The 23,380-nt window shown below is 46.6% G+C and overlaps 2 protein-coding genes across 2 annotated transcripts; one reads left to right on the top strand and one right to left on the bottom strand.

The window, feature by feature from the left end:
• Window positions 1-710: 710 nt before the first annotated feature.
• On the bottom strand, window positions 711-2,538 carry LOC112894729 (protein MKS1-like). Its single transcript, XM_025962534.1, has one exon. The coding sequence runs from the start codon at window positions 2,002-2,004 to the stop codon at window positions 1,138-1,140; it is 867 nt and encodes a 288-aa protein (XP_025818319.1). The 5' UTR covers window positions 2,005-2,538; the 3' UTR covers window positions 711-1,137.
• Window positions 2,539-12,371: 9,833 nt separating this feature from the next.
• LOC112873524 (E3 ubiquitin-protein ligase PUB23-like) lies at window positions 12,372-14,128 on the top strand. Its single transcript, XM_025936507.1, has one exon. It carries the CDS (start codon window positions 12,602-12,604, stop codon window positions 13,883-13,885), a length of 1,284 nt encoding a protein of 427 aa, XP_025792292.1. The 5' UTR covers window positions 12,372-12,601; the 3' UTR covers window positions 13,886-14,128.
• Window positions 14,129-23,380: the final 9,252 nt, after the last annotated feature.

Raw genomic sequence — 23,380 nt, 5'->3', positions numbered from 1 at the left:
CCGCATTGGAGGACCTGGAGATTAGGCTCTTGAGAAATTGGGGGAAGAAAGAGAGGAGTTGAGGACAGAAAGAGGCGCAGACAGGGAATCCGGGTCGAGGCTCGAGAGCAGAGCGGCGATTCTGCAACCAGTCGACCAGTGAGTTCGGCCCGGGGACATTCTGACGCCTTTTTCCAAAAAAGACATTCTGACGCCTCATCTTGCGCGAACGCGCGCGATGCATGGTCAGCCCGACAGCACGGGCGCGCGGTGCCGTGGGAGCGCCACGTGCCGCCGGTGGTGGCAGGGAACTAGGGAAGGCCGGCGGCGCCGTAGGCCGAGCTGGCGTACTCGCTGTTCGCTCGTGTGCAGAGCTCAACGACGGTGACGGTGAGTCGGCGAGCATCGATGGGCCGGTGTCGACTTCCATACGGTAATCAGTTTCTATGCCACCTCCCATCATTCCAACCACCCAACATGGCATCGAAACATTGAATGGTCGAGACAAGAGGTGGGCCCCGAGATGCAGTGAGACGCACACTAACTAGCCCTCGCGTAGTTAAGAGTGAGCAGGAAAAGAAAATGAGAACATATCCATGAAACGACCGGTCATCATCTCCTTTCTTTACAGGTTTAGCATATTTATATCGCCAGGAACTAAAGAAAACGAAGGCAAGAAAAGGAAGAACATTAGCAGCCTCTACCTACCTGCAGCTGACGATTTCAATCCATTGAAAACGGAGAAAACTTGAGAAGGAAAAATTCCTACTCCAGCTAATTAATTAATGAATCAGTAGCTACCACTACTGTCCAAGCCCAACTTGCTCTCTCTCTCTCTCTCTCTCTCTCTCTCACCTACTGACCCGGCCAACACAAGGGCAAAAAAAAAGGAAGAAAATCTAACAATAGACTTTAACAAAAATAAAAAAAAGAACAAATAAATGTAACCACACTTTTATCTCATCAACTCCGTGATTGTTGCTCATCGCCCAAATTAGCGAGACGGTAAAAGTGATTGGATTAACCCACCCGGCTGTCAGGGCACGGAAAGGATGGCTCGATGATTTCTCGTGCGTGTCAATTGCACCGCACCGGACGGCGAAGAAACAATCAATGAAATCAGGAGGAACGGGTGTGTCGTTAATGATGAACGGGGATTTACAGGTCCGGGAGGTTGCTGCTGAAGAACTCGAGCACGGAGAAGGTGGCCGGCGACGGCATGGTGGGCGTGGCCAGCAGCAGGCTGCTGCGCGGGCTGGGCGCGAACGGCGGCGCCTGCTCCGCGCGGGTGCCGGCGGAGGGGAGGAACGGGCTCAGCTCGCTCAGCCACGACAGGCAGCTCGGGTCGAGCGGCATCGGCGAGAAGAGCCCCGTCGAGGCCGCCGGAGGGAGAGAAGCGGGCGAGAGGATCCCGGGCCGGAAGCCCGCCGGCGCGCCGCCGAGGGCCGCCGCGAAGCCGTCCAGGTCCGCGGAGGCCGAGGCGGGGAGGAAGAAGTCGTCGCCGGCCGCGCCGCCGTAGTAGGGCGGGACGGGCGCGTGCGGCGGGAGCGGGCGCACGGACCGCTCGATGGCGGCCAGCCGCGCGGCCGGGGAGAGCGCGGCTGTGGGCGAGAGCAGGAACTCCCGCGGCTCGTACTCCATCGCGGACGCCGGCTGCGGCGGCGCGTCGGAGGACGGGCCCGCGCCCGCGGCGGCGGCGTCGAATTGGGCCTGGGAGGTGGAGCCCGGGCCGGTGAGGCGCTGGACGAGCGCCATGAAGTCCCCCGGCTTGGTGTGGATGACCTTGGGCGAGGCGTCGTAGATGATGACCGGCTGCCGCGCCTGCTGCTGGTACTGGTGCTGGTGCTGGTGCTGGTGCTGCTGCTGCTGGACGACCTGCTGCTGCTGCAGGTGGTGGTGCCGCTGCGGCGCGACGGGCGGCTTCCTGACCTTGTGCGAGTCCTTGCTGACGGCGAGCCGCGGCGGGCGCGGGCCCTGCAGCTGCCGGCTGCGCGGCGACGAGCGGTCGCCCGACGACGCGTCCATGTGTGCGGAGACCGGCGGGGAAGACGACGAGCCGGAGCGGGCCGTACGGGGCTTTGTAGCCGCGGCGGCGGAGGAGGGGAGGCGGCGGGTGGAACGGTTCAACGCGGGGAGGAAGAGAGGAAGAGGAGAGGGAGGAGCAAGTCCGGAGGTGTGTGCTGTTGACGACGGGAAAGGAAAAGTCCACGGGCTAGCTGGGCCGAGCAGCCAACCGCCCGCCTCGCCCTAAAAAACTGGCTGCTGCGCTCCATCACTGAGTGGCGCTCGCTTTTGACAGGCCGATTATTATTAGTTAATTAATCCGGGCATGGATTACGGTGGGGGCGAAGCACATACAGAGCCGGCGCGATTGTTGAATCCTCCAAGACTTTCCTGCGCTCGTCTTCGCGGCGGATCACGGCAGAGACCTGGCTTTGGCCGGATGCGCTTTTCTTCGTGCCTGTTACTCGCGCTGCGTGCACAGCGACAGACTGAGCGACTGTGTGTAATGGGCTAGGCCTAAGAGCCTGCGTGGTTTGCTACCATTTTTGCCATGCTAAAATCAAGATATGCCGATAAAATTTGGCTACCAATTAATTTATGTATAAACATTGATCATTTCAATCAAAATTATAGCAAGTTAATAGAAACCCTTTAAACCTTACGAGAGAAGAGAAGAAAGTATCGGTTAGCACTAAACCAATTGAGTATTTAAAGTTCTTGCCGACAATTTGGCATGCCTTAATTTTAGCAAGCCAATATGTTAGCTTGCTATGATTTTGGCTGGATAAAAATTTGCATCCAATCAATCACGCTTTAAATGCCAAATCTGCAACGGTGCTTTCTAGTACTTCCTCATATTAGTTTAGTTTTGTAACTGCAAGCGGTATGCTAGTATAACGACAAAGAAATGGTCAAGGCTGAACTTCAACGATTAAGGTTAAGATTGGAAATCCTTGGACAAAGAAAATACTGAAAGTGTTGCAATGCTATTCGGGTCCGAGTGGAAAATAAAGGTAGAGGAGAGGACAGAACGCTGCGACTGTTCAATCACCTGAATTTTCGATCTTGTCAGAACAAGTCCAACCGGACTGTCGTCCCATAGCATATCTAAAAATATAAAGTACCGACGGAGGTAGAATAAAGCTCTCCGACGGCCCTCCTAGTTTGTGAATAGTGGACCTCTAAGGCTGGTGCCAATGGGGGGTTGGCCCGGCTCAGGCGGGAGCGAGCGCGAGAGGCGGGCGGGAGGGAGAGAGAAGGCGGGAGCAATCCCGCGGGGCGGGAGCAGGTAATGTCGCCCCGCTCTCGCCCGCGTTGGCAGGCGCACGGGGGCGGGAGGCGGGCGGGAGCGAGGCGGCGCGCTAGCGTCAAGCGAGAGGGGTGGGGCGGGAGTGACGTGACGTGTTTCTATTGGTCCACGCGGAGGTTGAAATAATTAAATCTGGAAAAGAAAAGCTAACGTGGAGGAGAGAGAAGTGAGAGCTGGCACTATAGCCTGTGCATTGGAGGGGTGGGATGAGAGTGGGGTGAGAGCTGACATGGCGGGGAAATATCTCCCCCGCCACTGGACTCAGCCTAAAATTTCCTCCTCAACTTCTCACTTATTAGCTACAACAAACTAATAAAATAGAGGGGTACGTGGGGGAATAAGAGGGACTCTTGCAGACCCTCTAGACAGAGTTAAATAAAAAATGCACTCCAACAGATCGTCTACTAGCTCTCTATTTTGGGAAGGACTCCAAAGCCCCTTCTTCACTCTCCCTTCCTAGAAGGTCTTTAGGAGCTCTCTATTATAAGTTAGAATTAAGATCTATTGCTAGAGTTGCAATAAATTTGGAAGCCCTAAAAAATAGAGGCAGCCTTAATTTATCATTTGGAGGGCCTGATTTAGAGGCTATTGCTGTAACATGAGAGGTTTCTTAGAGCGCAAGAGTATCTCCAGCAGATTACTTATATCGTGTATCTAATCTTTCTCTCTCATTACCAATAATAACTTTTGTGTTTTTGTGTAATAGTTGCTTCAACATACTGCCAATACCCAATTACTTAAGTATAAGAGTAAAGGATAATTTCTTTAGAGGGAGGTATATTTTGATGATTACCAAAATTTTTAGGAATATGTATTGACTTGGTAATCTGCTGGAGTACTTACAATCACGTACTTTCTTAGCATTAGAAGAGGGACGAGCATCAAGGAAGTACTCCTCCCGTTAAAATTGTAGATCCTTCCAGGGGTGATGACAGGTTGGACGTTCCTGGTGCATCGGTAGCAGGATAAACTTCTTTTTTTCCACTAACCAAGCTTATATTCACCATATAATCCGGAAAAACATGTGAGCCCCTTGAGCTGTGCACCAGAATCAGTTTAACAGTGGCTTCACCCCTGATGATTTCGACTTTATATTTATATGATTTTTATTATGTACACAGAGTATATAATATGTTTAGGAACAGCTATGAATAGTTTTGGAACGGAGGAAAAATGTGTTAGAATCTTAATGCGAGGCTAGTTGGACAAACTAACAAGGGTTAAAAAGACCGATCTAAAGATCTTATCAAACAATACAGAATGATAATCCAGTTGTAGTTACTCTTACAAATGTCATCCCTCTGGTGTTCGTCTAGCAATTCAGAACGCACGGTCCATCATACAATTCCTCTCTACATTCAGTTCTATTGCGCACGTGGTCAACCCTCCGATGGACAGCACAAGTTCACTGCGAATGGAAAAGTTCACTCATCCTGAGCCAAAGAGTCAAAGACCAAGCAAGAGCCAAGAGCTCTGGAATCTGAGCGACGAGCATGCCGGCTCGCAATCGCAGGGTATTTCTTGACCGCGGATACCGATTAGTGGGTATTTGGATTTTAATGGTTAAATTTTAATCCTGTCACGTCGAATGGTTCAATACTAATTAGAAGGACTAAATATAAACTAATTATAAAACTAACTGTAGAAGTCCAGAGCTAATTCGCGAGACGAATCTATAGAGCTAATTCGCGGGACGAATCTATTGAGCCAATTGATCCATGATTAGTAATAATATTTACTGTAGCACACTTGGACTCATTAGATTTAATAGATTCGTCTCTGAATTAGCCTAGTGTTATGCATATCGGATCCGCTTCGATCATAGAAGATGGAAACTGGAAGGAAATAAAAAGATAGATATCTAAAAATATCCAAATCTATTTTTGTAGATTTCCGATCCGATACCATCCTTCAATCCGATTCCGTCCTTAGAAACGGATCCTTACGAACCCTTGCTCACCTCCCCCGGAGGCTGGAGTTGCGAAATTCCCATTCACGATGCACGGAGCGGAGCAGAGCAGGCAGAGCTGCTGCGCTTGCGGTCAACGGCTCGAGGTAGAGGAATGGAGCCCCTCGACAAGGCAGGCATGGCTGCTGTTCGGATAAGCCCCCGCAAAAATACGCTCTCCCCGCGCGCAGCAGCCCCACCCAACTTGCACGGCCAATTGGGCCATGGCGTCGTCACCGGTGGATTCACCCTCGACGTCACGTGCTCGTGTATACTGTACCGCGGCACTTGTGGGATGTGACGCTCCGTGAACGGACCACTGCCAGTCAGCTGGGTGCCGAGCTCAAAACAACGCTCCTCAGATTCAGGCTGCCATGATGAGCTCTCACTGGACCACCTCTGATCTCCCCTCCTCTCCCCAGTCGTCCGGTCCCGTTTAGCTCCGGAAGCTAAAATTTAGACCTCTCACCTCTAATAAAATTTTATCATTTAGAAATATTAAATAAAATTATTTACAAAACCTTTTACATACGAGTGCTGCATGATAAATTTAATGAGCCCAGTGATGCTAAAATAACCCTCCGCTAATTATAAATTAATTCATTAATCATGAATTAATATACCTTATTAGATTCATCTTGCGAATTAGCTTAGGGGTTGTGCAATTACTTTTATATTTAAATTTTATTTAATAATTTTAAATAATAAGATTTTTTTAATATGACAGGAATTTAGCTCTCTGAACAAACCTCCTAGGTAAAAAAGTACGATGCCAATGCCAACGCTCACATCCAAATAGCAGGCCGGAACATGACCTGACGGCAGACGGCCGTCGCTCGAAAACACAGATCGCCCCTCTTGCATTCTTGCCTTGGCCTTATGCCCTTATCCCTCGTAAGCCACCAAAAGTACGGTTGCTGCTTAGTGGCCTAGTGGGTATACCAGTGGCCTCGGATCGAGCTCCGATGGTTGCGGCGCCCTGGCTACCACGGCTCTCGCTCGCGACGGTTGAGGTGGTTCCAAGATCTTATTAGCTTCCCTCTGCTGCTGCTGCTCCTCCTCGGGTCAGGACCGCTGGTCGACGACACGTCACACGTGCGAAAGCTGCGCGAAACGCATGCGGCCTCGCCGTTCGCCGCCGCCGAGGGCGAAAAGCGATCGAATCCGATCCGACTGTCAGCGTCTCTGTACGTGGAATCCCTCGGTCAACACCGGCCGGCTGCAAAACACTAGACTGGTGGTTACCGGTGGTTATACGAATGTTAGTAGTATTTTAGATTCATTATTCGACTTTCTGTGGGAAAAAATATTCTAAACTTTGGCATGCGGGCGACGTTTCCGTCGATAGCGAGATGTCTGTGGTAACTTTATCAATCTCAAAAGTTTACCGACTTAGTCTTCGAAATACTTACACGAATAGACTTTGCGTAAGTACGTTTATAGAGGAATAAGTGTGCGTGTGTTATGGGTATCTAAATTGTACCCTGTAATTAAAAAAAGCACCGGCCGGCTGACCAGCAGCTATACATAACTTGAGCGCGAGGCGTATCATGGAGCCACGTCGGACTCCTTCCGCTTCCCCGGCCCTCTTGCACGGCCTGGGCTCGAGGTCAGAGCTCGCTCGGGCCCGGCATTGAAGGCTGAAAGCCCACCACCAACGCCCATGACAGAGGTAGGAGTAACGTGCATGCAGCATGGATGTAGCTATGGCCCATGGCCGGCGTCCATGTCGGCTCGTGGGGAATGTATGCTAGCACTGTAGCACATGCGACCAGTCTGAGATTTCTCGACCAACCAGAGGTCACATCAGAAAGTCCAGCTGCCACCTGCCAGCCTGCCGCCACTCTCCTTTCCCATCCGCCTGATCCAGCATCAGCAGGTGAGCTGATGGCAGTCGACTGGGCTCGGCGGCTGAGTCAAGAGTGGAACGAGTGGGCCGGGCTACCAACGTCGCGCAACGTAGAGTTTCCCCTTCCTCCCTCGGCCCGCGCGCGTTGCCTGATGCGGTCCGGCGGAAGCCCAGTAGTCATCGTAGTAGGCTGCGTGAGAGAGAAGAGCGGAGGACGATCGCGCGATCTGCCAGTGTTGCTCTCGTAGTGCTCGTGGTAGGCTTGCCGTACGGGCCGCGTGGGCGGCCCAGTGTTGTTCTGCCCATAAACAAAACAGAAGAAATATGTATTTTTCATCCCTCACGTATTACAAAAATTAGTATGGCATCTATCCTTTATATTTCATTCGGTGCAAATCAACACCTTAAATAACTAAATCAGTGCATTTATCATTCCTATTTTAATTCAACAATAATTTAGTACCATCTAATGGCGGTTTATACCACACAATCATCTGGCTAATTCCTACTTAGTAATATAAAAAATACTGAGTTGAACACATAAAGGCCCAAACAAATCGGTAAGTCCTCTAAATCGGTACCCCATAAAAATTTATCCAAAAAATTAATAGGATAGATTCATACAGAACTATTATAGCGATTGATTCAACATTATATATGGCTAAATAATGATGAGTAAGATAATTATATGATCTAAATCAGTACTAAACTATTGTTAAACTAAGGTAGATAGGACGAAACGTTCGCCTACACACAGCTCGGTGAAGATTGGGGGCGCCGGCGCATCATAATCAAACTGCGTATTAGGCCGTAGAGGTACCGGGGCACAGCACGTGTGTACTCGTATCGTATACGCTGGCTTCTCGCAGTTGGTCTCTCTACCCCTACCTGGACCCGACCAACGATCTCATGCATCCGTTGCTGCTTTACCTTTACCCAGTGGCCACCCTTCCCATCCAGGTCCAGCTGGAGAAAAGAATGGAGAGATCGGCCATCGGAGGAGGAAGAACTGAAGGAGCTGGCAACGCTAGCTTGTCGACATGTGCCGGCGTGGATCGCTGCGTACCTATCGCACGAGGGCCGCCGGTGCGCGCGGTTGACTTTTCGTCTATCCAATCCCCACCGCCGGGTTCGTCGAACCGCTAGCTGCATCCGTCCATCGGATCATCCTCCAGCTATAGCGTTGGCGTGAGACAGCTGCTGCGCTGCTTGGCTCGACCCGATGCCGACAAGCAAACGGAAGGCGGCCGCCGCCAACCCGCTCCCCTATTCCTGTCGCCAGTCTTCTTCTGTATGTACACATATCGAAACGCGCACTCCTTCCACGTGCGAAATTCTATCCTACTCCCGGCAAGCCGCACGGCGTCAGCGTCACGGTCTACGCTGCCCGCTGCGTACTGGCGCCTACCCTCCGCTAGGTTCGGACGTGCGCCCGGCCGCACCCGGCGGCTGGGTCCCTCTCTGGCCTTTTTGACATCCTGCGCGCACGCTCGCACGGGCAAAAAGGCAGAGGGAGCTTGCCTTTTAGCTGAACCAAAACCCGGACATTGGTCGGTGCCGTACTCCTCCGATCCTAATCCGACCCACATGTCTGAAACTCAAACGTTATGGTTCACCAACGTCAGATTGTTCGCATAACTTGCAATGGCCACGTTACTCTGTCTTGGACCGGAACTCTGCCATTCAGACATTAGTACTGTGCATTCCGTCGTGTGGACAATGTAGCACCTTTGGCAACCAGATAGCCGGCCACTTTGCGGACGCGTGCTTGAAGCAAACAGATGCCAAGCTTCCATTTTCTCCAGGCGGCAACCGAAAGCGCACACTTTTTACGCGCGCGCGTGTGAGCTTTACACCCATCGCAAGGATGAACATCCCTGAATCAACGAGATCTAATTAAGGTCGCATACTTGCATACCGTACTGAAAGTGGTATGCAATGCTCTATAAGAGCACCCACGGTGTTGAAGAAAAACGAGGCTTCGTTTGGAAAGAGAACATGAATCATCGAGGCACCTTATTCATTTTTAAGGCACCGCTAGCTGTAGGTAGGCTTCTCAAACGGTTCTTTCTATACATTTTTTTTTCGGTCGTATACAGTCGCGCACCCCTAATCTCGTCCTCCTCTGTCTTTTTTTTTTCTGTTGGAACAGCTAAAGTGCCGGTGCTCGTGCTAGCTTCTTCAAGCACGTGAAATGCGTGCGTGCCTACATATATATAAATAAAGAACACCATGCTATTATTCTTGCAGGTTCTGTCAGGTTGGTGTACAAGTAAAAGATCCCGTCCCAACTCCTGCCTCCTCCCGTCGTCCTAGCCACCACGAGTAATTTATTTGCAGATGCAGCCTAACAATTAAGCTTTGGAACGGTTCACCAGATTTAATACGACCATTTACGCACTACGGAGCTGGTCGCCGTACGTGGCCAGGTCACGGTCTCCGTCCGTAACCAGGTCGGTGAGCAGGTTTTCGGTCGTCAGAAACCACGAGTGCTTTTTATATGCGGGCTCATGTAGCAGCTGGTTGCGATCGGATCAAAGGTAGGAACAGTAGGAGGAGGAGGAAGCAGCAGGAGCCACCAGCTGAACAGGAAAGGGTTCGATCCGGATCCAACGCACATCCAACTGCGCAGGATAAATCCGCAGGTGGAGCGGTAAACGGTCGCCAGAGACAGGCGCCCGCACGTGACAAATACCCCCGCTGCAGGGTGCATCAGCACCGTGCGCCCGCGGGTTGACAAAGGAGGCGAGGATTGCTGGGCTGGTCAAACCGGGCCGGCGTGCGGGCCCAGACGCCAGGGCTGCCGACAGTCGACACCGTCGTCGGATCGCGCGGCCGCTTCGCAGATGCTCTCGCCGGGCGGCGGCGGCGGCGGCGGCGGCAGCTTCCGTCTGGACGTCGGCGCCGACGCGCGCGCGCGATTGGTCGTTTTGTTAAATTAAATCTGGGTTGGTATACGTTTAGTTCCGGTGGTTTAAATTACGAATCCTGATCCAAAGGGGAGTGCTTTCTTGTCCTCCAATTCCCTAAAAATAACTGTTCATCAACAAGGATATTTTTTTTTATCTATCTCCCAATGTGGGAGGATATTTTTTACTACAGTATTGCTATTACTGGTTGAAAGCTCGTTCGAGTCTCCACGTCAATCCTCACATGACACGATAAGAAAAGACAGTTTATAAGACTTCTCACAAAAATAAGAAAATGATCCATCGTATTGAAAATAAGAGACTAGATCTACTATGCTTTCTAAAAGAAAATACCAACCTATGCTAATATTTTCATAGTCTATGCTAATATGAAAATAGCCTAAGTAACCCCCTAATCTTTATCTGTGTTACCCATCTACGCGACTGAAAAACATAACCTAGCTAAAGTAACCCATAAATTGGCATCTAAATTACCTAGATATGTAATTATTGGAAAATAGCCCAAACTACACCAATATATGATTTTAAATCACATGTTTATACTATTGTTAATATAGAAAATACTAACGTAAGGAATACATGCATGATGCGTGTCAACATGTAGACAATATATATAAGTATGCAGTAAGCAATGAGAATAGTGATTCCATCTTAAACTCCTTGCTCAAAATGAAGGATTTTATTAAGCACGGGCCAAATACATATGGAGGTGCAATGCAAAGTGAAGAAAACTATGATATGGATAAAAAGTGTATAATTAATTAAGAACACTCTATAACAATTGGATAAAAAGATAAGCACATATAGTTAACAAATGAGAGAGAGAGAGAGTAAACTAAGCAATTTTGATTATTAGCTAGGGCTCCTAAATTTCTTTGATAATTTTTATTACTTATGTCTACGGAAATTACTGACATGTGCGGAGGCACGGATTGATGGACCGGTTATATATACTAGAAAATATTTATAAAACTCAACAAATTTGCTATACTATAACATTATTTTTCAAGAGAGTACTTTTTTTTTGGGAACCTCAAGAGAGTACTATACATTGAAGCTATTTTTTAATTTAATGCTACTCGAATATAAGAGTTTCTCAGTTGCTGCTGGGCACTCATTTTACGCCCTCATCCTCTGGCTGGGGATCCAATAATTTTTTTTTTGATCCACACCGAACATGCATGTGGCTGACTAGGTTGAGCTAGTTGGTTCAGGTTGGGATATGCTCATGCATACGTGCCTATGCGTCTACGTCGTCCATGATCAACAAGGTAGCTAGTCTGAAATTAGTATATTCCCCGGTTTTCAAATTGAGGGGCTAGCTCGGGCAGAAACGTCAAAGGCACGTAAGCACAAGGCGAACGGAATCTTTCAAGTGCAAGGAGTTGAAGAAACGTAGAAAAGACCACGCAAGGATCAGAGGTGAGAAGAAGAAGGGAGGAGAAGGGATCAATTAAATAGTCAAACCGCCCAGGATCAGAGGCCAACACCGCCATGGTCAACGGGGGCCAGCTAGCCATTCCTTCGTTCCACAGATCAGCACCGACTAGATAGCTTATAGACTGATACCGAACTAAACCAGAACAACCCCTCTTCCTTTTACCTCCACAAAATAAAGTTCATCAACGGGAATTCAATCTTAGAACTTAGAAAAGGAAAGGGTTTGCTATGTATCTGGATATAATGTATATCTACGTGTATATCAAAATTTACTAACCTAGAAAAGTTAAAACAACTACATTTTGGAACGGAGGGAATACTCAACTTTTAAGAGTAGATGACTTGTCGATAATAATAAATGCATGAGATGACTTCATCAAAATCTCAATATCCGTTAGTTTAGGGATCATTTAGGAGGCTTCCTCTCAAAATGACTTCGCTAGTAAATCCGCCGGTGAAATAAAAAAATACTAGCTTCAACTGACTTCTAATTTATTTTAGTTTGAGCTTACAAAATAATTTCAGGCTTTCATATTCCGATTTGTGCAAAATAGGTAAAGGAATAAGCTCTCCGAAACATACCTAGTCTATCCAATGAGCTCATTGGAGTAGGTTATGTTTTAGATGCGTGCGCACAGCATATATGTCAGTGTACATGAAGAACAACATGGAAGAAAGAAGAGATAAAATATGACTAAAAAGGTTTTATGTATACATATTGAGTTCTGGCAAAAGTAAAAGAAAGCGTATATTGGTTTCACAAGAAAACAGAGGGAGAACTTACGGGAGCCAAAGGAATTTTCCAGATTATAATTGATCGATTAATTAATTGCTTGTTTAACGCACGCCACCACCAACCCATTATATTGGGCCATTACACAACCCCTGACCACACGTAGAACTCAACACGCATCGCCGCGCGTTGACTTCTTCGCTTCCCCTTCCCTCCGCTCCATCCCCCCACATCCAGCTATAAAACGCGCCTTCGCTTCCCCTTCCATTCGTTCAACTCCAGCAAACAACATCATCTCCTCCTCCTCTTCGATCTCACCATTCGCAAGGCAAGCTCACAACCGATTAGAATCATCCTCATCGCTCCTCCGACCACACATAAGCAAGCAGCAGCGCAGATCACAGGCAGCATGGAGTTCTCGTCGTCTTCGGAGGCGGCGGAGGTGCCCCACTACTTCCTCTGCCCGATCTCCCTGGAGGTCATGCGCGACCCGGTGACGCTCGCCACCGGCATCACCTACGACCGCGCCAGCATCGAGCGCTGGCTCTTCTCCGACGGCCACGCCACCTGCCCCGTCACGCGCCGCGCGCTCGCGCCCGAGGAGATGGACGCCACGCCCAACCACACGCTCCGCCGCCTCATCCAGGCCTGGTGCGCCGCGCACCAGGTCGAGCGCTTCCCCACGCCGCGCCCGCCGCTCGACTCCTGCCGCGTCGCCGCGCTCCTCGACGAGGGCCGCCACGGCAAGGAGGCGGCCGCGCTCAGGGAGATCAGGGCCGTCGCCGCCGAGAGCGACCGCAACAGGCGCTGCGTCGAGGCCACGCCCGGCGCCCTCGAGTTCCTCGTATCCGTCGTCACCAAGCACTCCGCACCGGTGTCGTCTAAGGCGCCGCGCCAGGAAGCCGACGAGTTCTTGGAGGTGCTGGATTCCCCGACGCCCACGAGCTCGCCGGCGGAGGACGCGCTCGGTGTTCTCTACTCGCTCAAGCCATCGGAAAGGAGCCTGGCGCAGATCCTGGGAAGGGAGCCCGACTTCCTGGACACCTTGACCTCCGTCCTGCGCCGGCCGAGCTACCGGTCGCGCACCTACGGCATCCTCCTGCTGAAGTCGTTGATTGCGGTGATGGAGCCGACGCGGCTCATGACGGTGAGCGCCGACCTGGTGCACGAGGTGGTGCGCGTGGTATCGGACCGGGTGTCCTCTAAGGCAGTCAAGGCGGCGCTGCACGTGCTGTGCCGGCTGTGCCCGTGGGGCCGGAACCGCGTGAAGGCCGTCGAGGCCGGCGCGGTGGCGACGCTGGTCGAGCTGCTCCTCGACGAGGGCGGCCGCCGCGTCACCGAGCTAGCTGTGGTGGCGATCGACCACCTCTGCGGCTGCGCGGAGGGGCGGTCGGACCTGGTCGCGCACCCGACTGGTCTGGCCGTCGTGTCCAAAAAGGCCATGCGTGTGTCGCTGGTCGCCACCGAGAGCGCCGTGCGCGCGCTCCACGCCGTGGCGAGGCACTCGCCGACCCCGGCCGTGCTGCAGGAGATGCTCGCCGTCGGAGTGGTAGCCAAGCTGATGCTGGTGCTGCAGGTGGACGCCGGTGAGAAGACCAGGCTCAGGGCAAAGGAGATGCTCAAGGCGCACGCTAGGGTTTGGAAGGACTCGCCGTGCTTGCAAGCACACCTGAAGGCATCTTACCCACGATGATATACACACCAAGTCATGTACATTACATTGATTATTTGTAGATAAAAGGAGCATACGTTTTGATTCTCTTTTTAAGCTTGCCACTAAATCATTGCAGTTAGTAGATGTACAAATTCTTTCATGTTTCAAAAAGAACGTAATGTTCTTATTTCCAAAGGGAGAAAATGTATTTATGGATGATGTAGTAGGGCCTAAGAATTGTACATTTGGCATAAATAAAGCTGTACATTCTCAATTCAAATATTTCAGTTCATGTGGTAATTGTGATACCAGTGCTAGTTCTACTAGTCTAGTTTGCATCATCAGGGGCATATTGTGATTAAACTATACAAAGGTGTTCTGCATCTTATTAGTATGCACGTCTATATATATATCAAAACAATTAGCATTTAATTTGTATAGTATTTTCTACCGTTTGATTCTGCAATGAAAAACATTAGTTCTTTGTTTAGTGTCTGGTTACTACTGAAAAAAAGATGTGAACTGCATGAAGCAGCAGTAACATACACGAGAACAATTAGTATATATATTGAGATGAAATTATGTTATCCCATAGGTGTAAATTTTTAAACTATATAATTTTGTTAAGATTCTATTTTGGTTTCTTTGAATGAGAAATAGGTGCAAGCTTGATCCCACGTTCCTACATTTTAGCAGATGCTAAATGAGAATTTTCAGACGCAAACTTCACAGTGGTATTTCGGAATCACCCTTTTATCTGTACAATTTTTATTCCTGCAAAAAACTGTTTTAAATTTGTTTTTGCATATTTATTTCCCTACGTCATTGTAATTTTTTTTGGAAGGAGTTGAATACCTCAATGTAATGGCCCAACCAAGGAAAACAGCTCATGCCCACTCTGCAACCTGCTTACGTAAAAGAGTTAACCTAAAATTGCAATACTTCCTAGAGCTAGCTATTTAAGTTGGTCTTCCCCACTTTAGGCTAGCAAGGTGGAACTAAATCTCACATACACTTACCGTGATGGAGTGAGCTATCCCATGGCTGCATTTGGCCCATGCGCCTCACACTCAATCTGACTGTTCGATAGAAATACAGAAGGATATGCTTGCTTACTCCATGCTCGTCAAATTTCATGCATATCAGATGCCTGTTCTCCTACCGTTTCTTACTGAAACCACCAGCTGATCGAGACGCTAGTTTCTGCAAACTCAACATTTTCAGTACGCACAAGCTAACGAATAAATCAAACTTGATTGAAGAACGAAGCTGCAACCAAACACATTTATTTATTTAATTGGTTCAAAACGAGGACCCGTTAAAACTAAAAACCAGAAATGCACATTGGGAGCAAGTAGTAGCGAAAAGGCAGAAAGCAAGAAAAGTCAAATGCTTATCCTAGCTAGTTATTACAAGCTACAACCCACAGTTTGTTGTGCTGGGCTGGCCAGGATGAGGTAGAGAGAAGACAATTCAGTAGATCGAATCTTGTGCTGGAGTATATATTTCGCGGGAAGCATGTTAAGTTTGATCCTTAGTTAGCAGCTAGTTTGACTCGCTGCTCCGAAAGCTGAGAAAATTCCTTGTAGTAGAACTCTGCTACAGCCTACACCTCTCTCTGCAGGTAGTCTCTACACATGCCTGATAGATCCCTGATCGAACGGGTCAAAGCAAACCAAAGTTTCGATACCACCAAACTGCCAGAGGACCACATGAATGCATGCATGGTGCAAAGGGTGATGGAGCCTGCGAGCTGTACATGTCTTGCTGCCCATGTTTGACACAGCACTACGCTCACATGCATAAGCAGATCGGAGAGACTCGTGCATGCAAATCAAACGTATAGCGTGAGAAAACGATGCCAGCAGGCTGCAGCTCCCAGTTGCTGTATATTGGCGAAATGTATATATGCTTATCGGATGCATTGTGCAACCATGCATCAGGTTAGTACCGGTTCCTGTCGGTTTAGTGGCTGCGACAGGAGTTGGTCCGCGTTCCTGACGGTTTTTTTAAACCAGCAGGAATATCGCGAGCCCATAGAAATTTCCCCGTTTCTGGTAGTGAGTTGCAAGTTGCAAAATGCATGCCGGGGCTTGCATCTTAATCTTGGTTTTTCTAACGAGTATTGCTAAGTTAACAAAAATAGTTATCCTAAAATTCATTTTACTTACCGGCAAGAAGGAAAAACCCTGGATTTAGGGTGAAGTCAACTTATTGTTGCTCTGTTTGGTCAGTCAAAAGAGAGTAAATCAAAGATAGACGTTAAAAAAAAAGAAAAAGTGTGAGAAGTCTCTAGCATCAGTGTCTTTCCTTTCTTTGAGGGCGTCGATCTGTTCTGCAATGTGTTGCTGTTAGGTCAACATCGGTTTTGATTATGGTCAAATCAAAAGCGAAGATATTGACATTTTGCACTCCCACTACCACTAGCTCTAGGCGGCTATTATATATATATATATTAATTGCAGGGTGTATATATTTCACTTATAGTATATACATACCGCCGTGGGCTGTTGCATTTCATGCCAGCCAACAGAAAGAGTTCCAAAGGGATTGAGGGAAGAAGAAAAATGCGCTGTCGCGCCTATCCAGTCCAGCTGCCGAAAGGCTCGGACAGTTCTATGGAGTGCTGGAGTACTCCAGTGGTGAAGAGAAGTTGAAAAACCGCAGAAGCAAATGCGTACAGGAAGTCTGAGCTCAAGTTCCTCATGTGCAGCAATAAGGTCATCAATACGATGCACTAGCTAGTTTGGCAATTGATTAATAGTACGAAATAAACGTGCCTGAAGATTAACAAAGTTATCCTAGTTTGAAATTAACTTTTTCAAAGATAAGTTTAGCCATACCATTTTCAGAAGTTCATTTCTATATTTAAAAAGATATTGACGTTCAAATCTAGCTAACTGTGCAGAACTTCAGTTTGCATATATATGGGGGAGTTATAGTGTTTTATTAGCATTGGTTAATAGCATCAAACACCTCGTACAACATATATATAGTAAAGTTTCATTATTTTAAAATTTCTGCTGAAGATAAAATTTAGCCATATCATCTTCAAAATATTCATCTGAACTATCCAAAGGGATGCTGATGATGTTCAAAGTTTAAACGTATATGAACCTGGCAAAATGAGCAGAGGCAACGAGGCTCCTTCAGAAAACAGCGCCGCCAGGCCACATGTTTCTTCAGAGACGCCATCATTCGTGACACTGGAAAGCTACGACTACGAGCGAGGGGTTGAAGAAGCAGGTTTTCTCTTGCATCACAGCAGCGCTGACGACGACAGCGTTTCGGCTTCAGCTACTGTTCAGCAAATCAGCTAGCATGCACTGACCCATCAAGCCAGCCCGGAGGATTCAATTCATTCCGCCCGCTGCCTCTATCTGGTGGTCTGGTGGAGTGGTGGTGGTGTACTTGTTCAGCGGGGGCACTGAAAGCCCAGTCTGGTCAGCGGGGTTGACTAGTCCACTCATGCCTGCACGCACTGATTGCTGATCCATCGCTCTCGGAGGAAGAAGCAGGCAGGAAGCCTGCAGGTCCCGTGCTCTCTATCGATCGATGCCATCTTCCTCCCATGCATGCCGGCACGTGCGTGCCGGCCGGTTGCTACCACGCACGCACACGTTCCTCTCCCGCGTCGGGCACGCAGTCAGCGACTGATGATCGACCTTGCTCGCCACCGCGATAGCTCCAGGAGATCGATGCTGGATCGCCGCCGGTGTGGGGGCACGTACAGCTGCTGCTGCGTACGTGCCGGTACTGTAGGGCAGCAGGTGCGTGGATGCCAGCGAGAGGATCAGGCTAAGGGCAAAGGAGATGCTCAAGGCGCAACGCTAGAGTTTAGGAGGACTACTCGCCGTTTAGTAGTACTCGCCATGCTTGCAAGCACACCTGAACGGCGTCTTACACACATAATGATGGTATACACTGCATATTATGCATTGGTATTGATATTATTTTGTACATATAGAAGGATCACACGTTTGATTCTCCTTTCAACTTTGTGACCAAATCATCATTTTGATTTTTAGGTGTGCAAATTCTTTCTTGTCCAAAAAGAAAGAGTATTCAGAAAAGAATGGTGTAATTCTTCTAGTCTCCTGCTGTAGTTTTTCTTTTTCTTTTTTTTTGGTGGGAAGGGGGGGGGGATCAAGCTATACATTCTCAGCCGAACCATTTCAATCATGTACGTGGTAATTATGTTACAACAATATATATATATATATATATATATATATATATATATATATATATATATATATATATATATATATGCTAGGCTACACAATTGAAGGTTAAAGGAGGTGCTATAATTGTGAGATATATATAGAAATATCGATATTGTTTGATATCGCAAAGAAACAAGTTAGTGTAATAGTAATTGGTTTAAATTGGTTACACAGCAAATCGCTTCTACTCTGTCATCAGGTATGCATGCTAAGTTGGCTTTTCTTCAGATATTCATAGAGCCCAGATGTGTCAATGTATAGTACTTAGTACTTACTGCTGGTAGCACTAAATTAAAGAAGAGAATTGTGAAGCAGTAACATGAGAATGATGAATGCCAGCCAAGAACTGCTGGTATCGATCATCCGATGGCAATTACTTAATATTAGCAAATTATAACTTCAATTGCTCAAACTGCAATTGTTGGATTAGAATTTAGAGACAATTAATGCTTGAAATGGTTTGCTCAAACTGTATTCATTACTAACCAGTGCAAGTATTCATTTCTGAAGGACACAATGTGTATAGTCTTTATTCATGAAAAGTACTGAATAAACAATAATGCTTGAATAACTGGTTTGATCTAATATCCTATTGTTTAAATGGCTGTAAGGAAAACGGGTGCTGTGCCCAGCTATATGATAAAGATATCACATTTATTAGTGGCACAGGTATAAATTCAAAACACAAACTTTTGCGATGATGCTTAACTAAATCACCCTTTTGATGATGGGCATGCCTTTTTCTTCAAAAAGGAGTATTTTTTTTGTTTGAAGAATAGTAGTTTTGTCTTCATTTATATAGCGCTACTATTCCATTTCCTTGTTCCTTTTCTCTTGGAAGGCTATTCTTCATTCAACACGGGCGTGGCCAAAGCAAAATTTTCAAGTCATTCGGTGGCAGGATCTTACTGTCATTGATCAGTGGATTAGTACTAAGTTCATTGCTACGAATGGAAATACCACCTGAATATATAACTTAGAACACACCTTTCACTTAATTTCGTTTTTTTACTGAAATTAAAGCAGCGGCGGCACACAACCGAAATTCTGGTGAGAGTGAGACTAGCAAGCAGAGGTCAGTGTTTTTATTTTTCAGGAGAAAATGTACAAATCATCTACTCAGGTTAATATTAAAAAATGATACAATTCACAATTTGTTCAATTAAAACCAACTGAACTGACCCCGTCCTCATAATTTTAGAGAAAAGTATGTGAATTCATCAGCTGCAAAGGTCACCCAGTTCTGTGTTTGATAGAGAGAGAGAAAAGGGGGTATGCTTGCCAACGTGCGTTGCCCAAAACTCCATGTCAGATAAATTTTCAGCAGAGACAAATGGCTCCATTGGTTTCTTACACGTAGCTGAGACCCTTGTCCGAGCGAGGCGCTAGTTTCTGTCATCACTTCAAGATTCATATGCACAAGCTATGAACAAATCAAACTTATTAGTTTGAAATTGTTTTACAAAGTTGCACGTTTGATTCTTCTAAACTGGGACCCGTTAAAACCTTGAATGCAGATTGGATCAAGCAGTGAAAAGGCAGAAACAATAGTCAAATGCTTATCAGACTCATAACATGCCGTTAGTTTTGCTTGTTATAGATACCCTACTGAGAATTGAAGACAATTCACTGAAGAGTCCTCTGCTGCCTATTAAATTGCAACGGCAGCACGCCAACACTGGTTTCGTTTTTGCTAGTTTTTGACTCGTCGTCGTTCAACTTTGATGTTCTTGATCACAGGTAAAACTACTGTTGCTACACCTCCTTTTTGATCACTTACCTTATCAGAATGACTTTAGATATGCTCATAATCCTGTCTAAATTTAGAGAAAAAAATTGCTACTTTTTGCATGGTTTGGTTAGGCCATGAAACAACTGAGCAGCCTTTGGAACGTAAGGATTATATAAGAATCTTCAAGAAAAATCTTCCATGAATAGAAGTTCCCGTCTGCTGTGATAATGACATGTGGGTCTTCACATGTGACACCCATGGCATTTTTCCAAATAGCAGACTTCGCAGTGGTAACTGTCCAAATTACTCTATTATATTGTAAAAGTATTTGCTTCAGATCTCGCTGAGTTTTTGTGTGTGTGTGTGTGGCTGTGTGCACATTATAGGCCTACTATATTTCTTCATTCACCTTGTGCAGTCGTTGCTATACACTGCTCCATAGACAATTTCAAACTTGAGAATTTGGTTCGCTGTCGCTTTTGCTTCATGGCTTCAATATATGAACCACCCGAATGACTTAGCCCAGTTACCTTTTACCTAATTCTCTCGCAGCCATTGTCGCTAGCTAGCTTCTAGATGACTAAACTCAGCAGCAGCCGTGCACAAAAATCTGAGTAAACATATATAGCATGCAGAGACCATTTTATCTTTTGAGGAGAGAATGCATATATATATATATATATATATATATATATATATATATATAGTTAAATAACCTTAACAAGCCAGCGGCACTGCCCTTCTCTCTGGCGAGCTAGTAAAAAGGTAAACCCACTCATATTTAAAAATATGGAAATAACGTAACCACCGCAATCAAAGCTCATAAACCCCACATTGTGTGGCAGGCCACGTACTACAGATATAGTAAAAACTCCCATCAAGCATTAGATGAAGAACCTTTTACGGTCTACGCTGTCTAGATTGACTAGACACACCAGAGATATAGTAAAAACTTCCATCTAGATGCGTAATTAGATGCAGAAATTTTTGTGGTCCACGTTGTCCAGATTGTTCGTTTTGGATAGAATGTGGGCATGGTTCGAAATTTAGGAATCACGCCATTAATGCCTCCTACTGCAAAGGCAACCACAGCTTTATTTTCTTCCCCTAATTCCTTCTCTCCCCAAGTAATTGCTATCCCCTCTCTCCCTCATCATCACCTAGGGGCTCCTGCAAACTCGCCGGAGATGCTCATCCCTAGGGGCTCCGACGAACCTGCTGGAGACTCACGACGCCAGATCCCCCACTCCCCTGCTCCACCAGACGACGCTTCATCAAGCTGCGATTTGGGCTAGTGCCAACCCGTAATCAGCTGGGCATAGCCACAATTCGGGTCTATTCCACCTATTGGGGCTCGTCCACCGCCGCCGCCGCCCAGTCGTAGCTATTGGCTGTCCGCTCAACCTCTGGCGGAAACCAGATGGTACAATCGGGGAAGACGCGGCCGCGCGTGTATGCCAGGTGAGTTCAACCACACTACATGCCCATTCGACCCACCGCGGTCATCTCCAGTTCTTGAGATGTAATCAACTGTTAATTGGAACAATTATATGGTATGCTCGTGTAGCAACCACCTGATTCACTTTATCCACGGTAGCAAGCTTATCCTTGTTTGCACTTGTATACAGGATCCTTGCACGAATGAAGATCTGCATGTTAGGTTCCCCTTCTCTATGCGTTTATGAATCTACATAACTATAGGAGAAACTCATTGTTTCTCTCTCTCGTTTTGATGAAGAGATGGAGGATATCACATCAGCTAGGGAGGTGGCCGCAATGCGCTTCTCTTGTAGATCAGGGGTGGTAACTGGTGAGTGATGACCTCCATGTGCCTCTCTTATGTGTTTTCTTTGATAATCCATTTACCACCGTAGACCGCAAGCTAGAAGGATTCAGGGGCAGTTGCATGCATTAGGGTGATTACTTCTTTGAATATTACTCCTTATAAATTTAAATAATTTTATGCAGTATTTTTTCATATTTAGAGTAGTATTTTTATTCATATTCGGGTTCGGGTAATAATTTCATAATTTAGAGTAGTTTGTGCTTCTATTAGATAAGTCACGAGCCAGAGGGATTCAAGGGCAGATGCATGTACGTGGTGATTACTTTTTTTATTATTACTCCTCTTAATTTTAAAATTTTTTATGTAGTATCTTTTTCGTATTTAGAGTAATATTTTTGTTCATATTCGGATAGTAATTTCACAATTTAGTATGTGCTTATGTTAGATAAGCCACAAGCTAGAGGGATTCAGGGGCATATGCATGCACGGGGTGATTACTTCTTTGAATATTATTCCTCCTAGTTTTAAAATTTTGGTAATTACTTCTATGAACATTAATTACTCCTCTTAGTTTTAAACAATTCTATGTAGTATTTTTTTCTTAATTTGAAGTAGTATTTTTGTTCATATTAGGCAGTAATTTCACAATTTAGAGTAGTATGTGCTTCACGAGTTAGAGTAGTATTTTTTTTATAACTTTCATATTCAATATATTCGATAATTTAGACAGTACATTAAATATTTATTAGTAATGCAAGTGGTCAGGAGAGTCATAGGGCTGTCGCAGAGGTGCTCCTGAGAACAGTGAACATGTCGAACAATGAGCTTGTGCCACAGCATGACCACATGGTGGCGAACGTTGTGGCATTGCCTCTATAATTTTTTTGATGCGTGATCAGCCTCATGTCACATGTTATTTGGAATGTTTTAAACATAAACACGTCAGATGTATTTTTTAACATAAACACAAGTCTAATTCTTGAATTTTTTAAATTTATTTATTGCGGGTTTGCCCATGTTAGAGCTACAACATCAACCGGCAAAATCATGCCTGTATCGTTGATGTAAACATAGCTAGAAGTTTTTGTTACTTTTGTAATCATGCCTGTGTTTCTGCAAGAGTAATATGGGTCCTCTCACGTCAATGTTTTTAATGGCAAAAATCCACTGTAGCAATAGAAATTTACTAACACACCAGTCAAGAAGATCACAGATGCCGTATATCGGGGCGGGGGACTTGAGTGCAGGGGAGGAGGCGTGATTGTTTCCATGCCCATTGGAGTAACATCGCTATACAATTGACACCACATTTTACCAAAAATACTAGGGGTAAATCTCCATGAAATTGACGTATGGAGATTGAGAAAATTCACCGCTCCCAATCAATAAAATGGTCAACTGGGCATCTAACCCCAGATCAGACATGGAACCTCACTCGCTGAAATTTGATTGAGAGGCGCAGTCCACCTTTTACTCCACCCACACCAACAGCGTAACATTTATCTCGTTGGAGGTCCGGCGACCACTCTGCCACTGCACGATGACCCGTCAACTCAAATCGCGCCATACCTTAATCAGTCTGCATGGTCTAGCGAGCATTAAATTAGGATAGATGAATGGGTGTTTCGTCAAGCGAGCATTAAGTCATACCTTTTACTACCATGCGGTGTTAGGGTGTAATTTTAGAACGTCAGAGGTCCGGCCAGGGCGCCGCCGTGTGCGCTAAATTGCTATTCAGCTTGTGGGTAGCTACTCTGCCCGTTAGTATACCATCGTGCGTATGTTCGCAT

The sequence above is a fragment of the Panicum hallii genome, chromosome 1 (assembly GCF_002211085.1).
Source record: "Panicum hallii strain FIL2 chromosome 1, PHallii_v3.1, whole genome shotgun sequence".
In the NCBI taxonomy this organism is placed as follows: Eukaryota; Viridiplantae; Streptophyta; class Magnoliopsida; order Poales; family Poaceae; genus Panicum; species Panicum hallii.
Note: the sequence above shows the minus strand (reverse complement) of the source record. Positions and strands in the feature narration are given on the sequence as shown.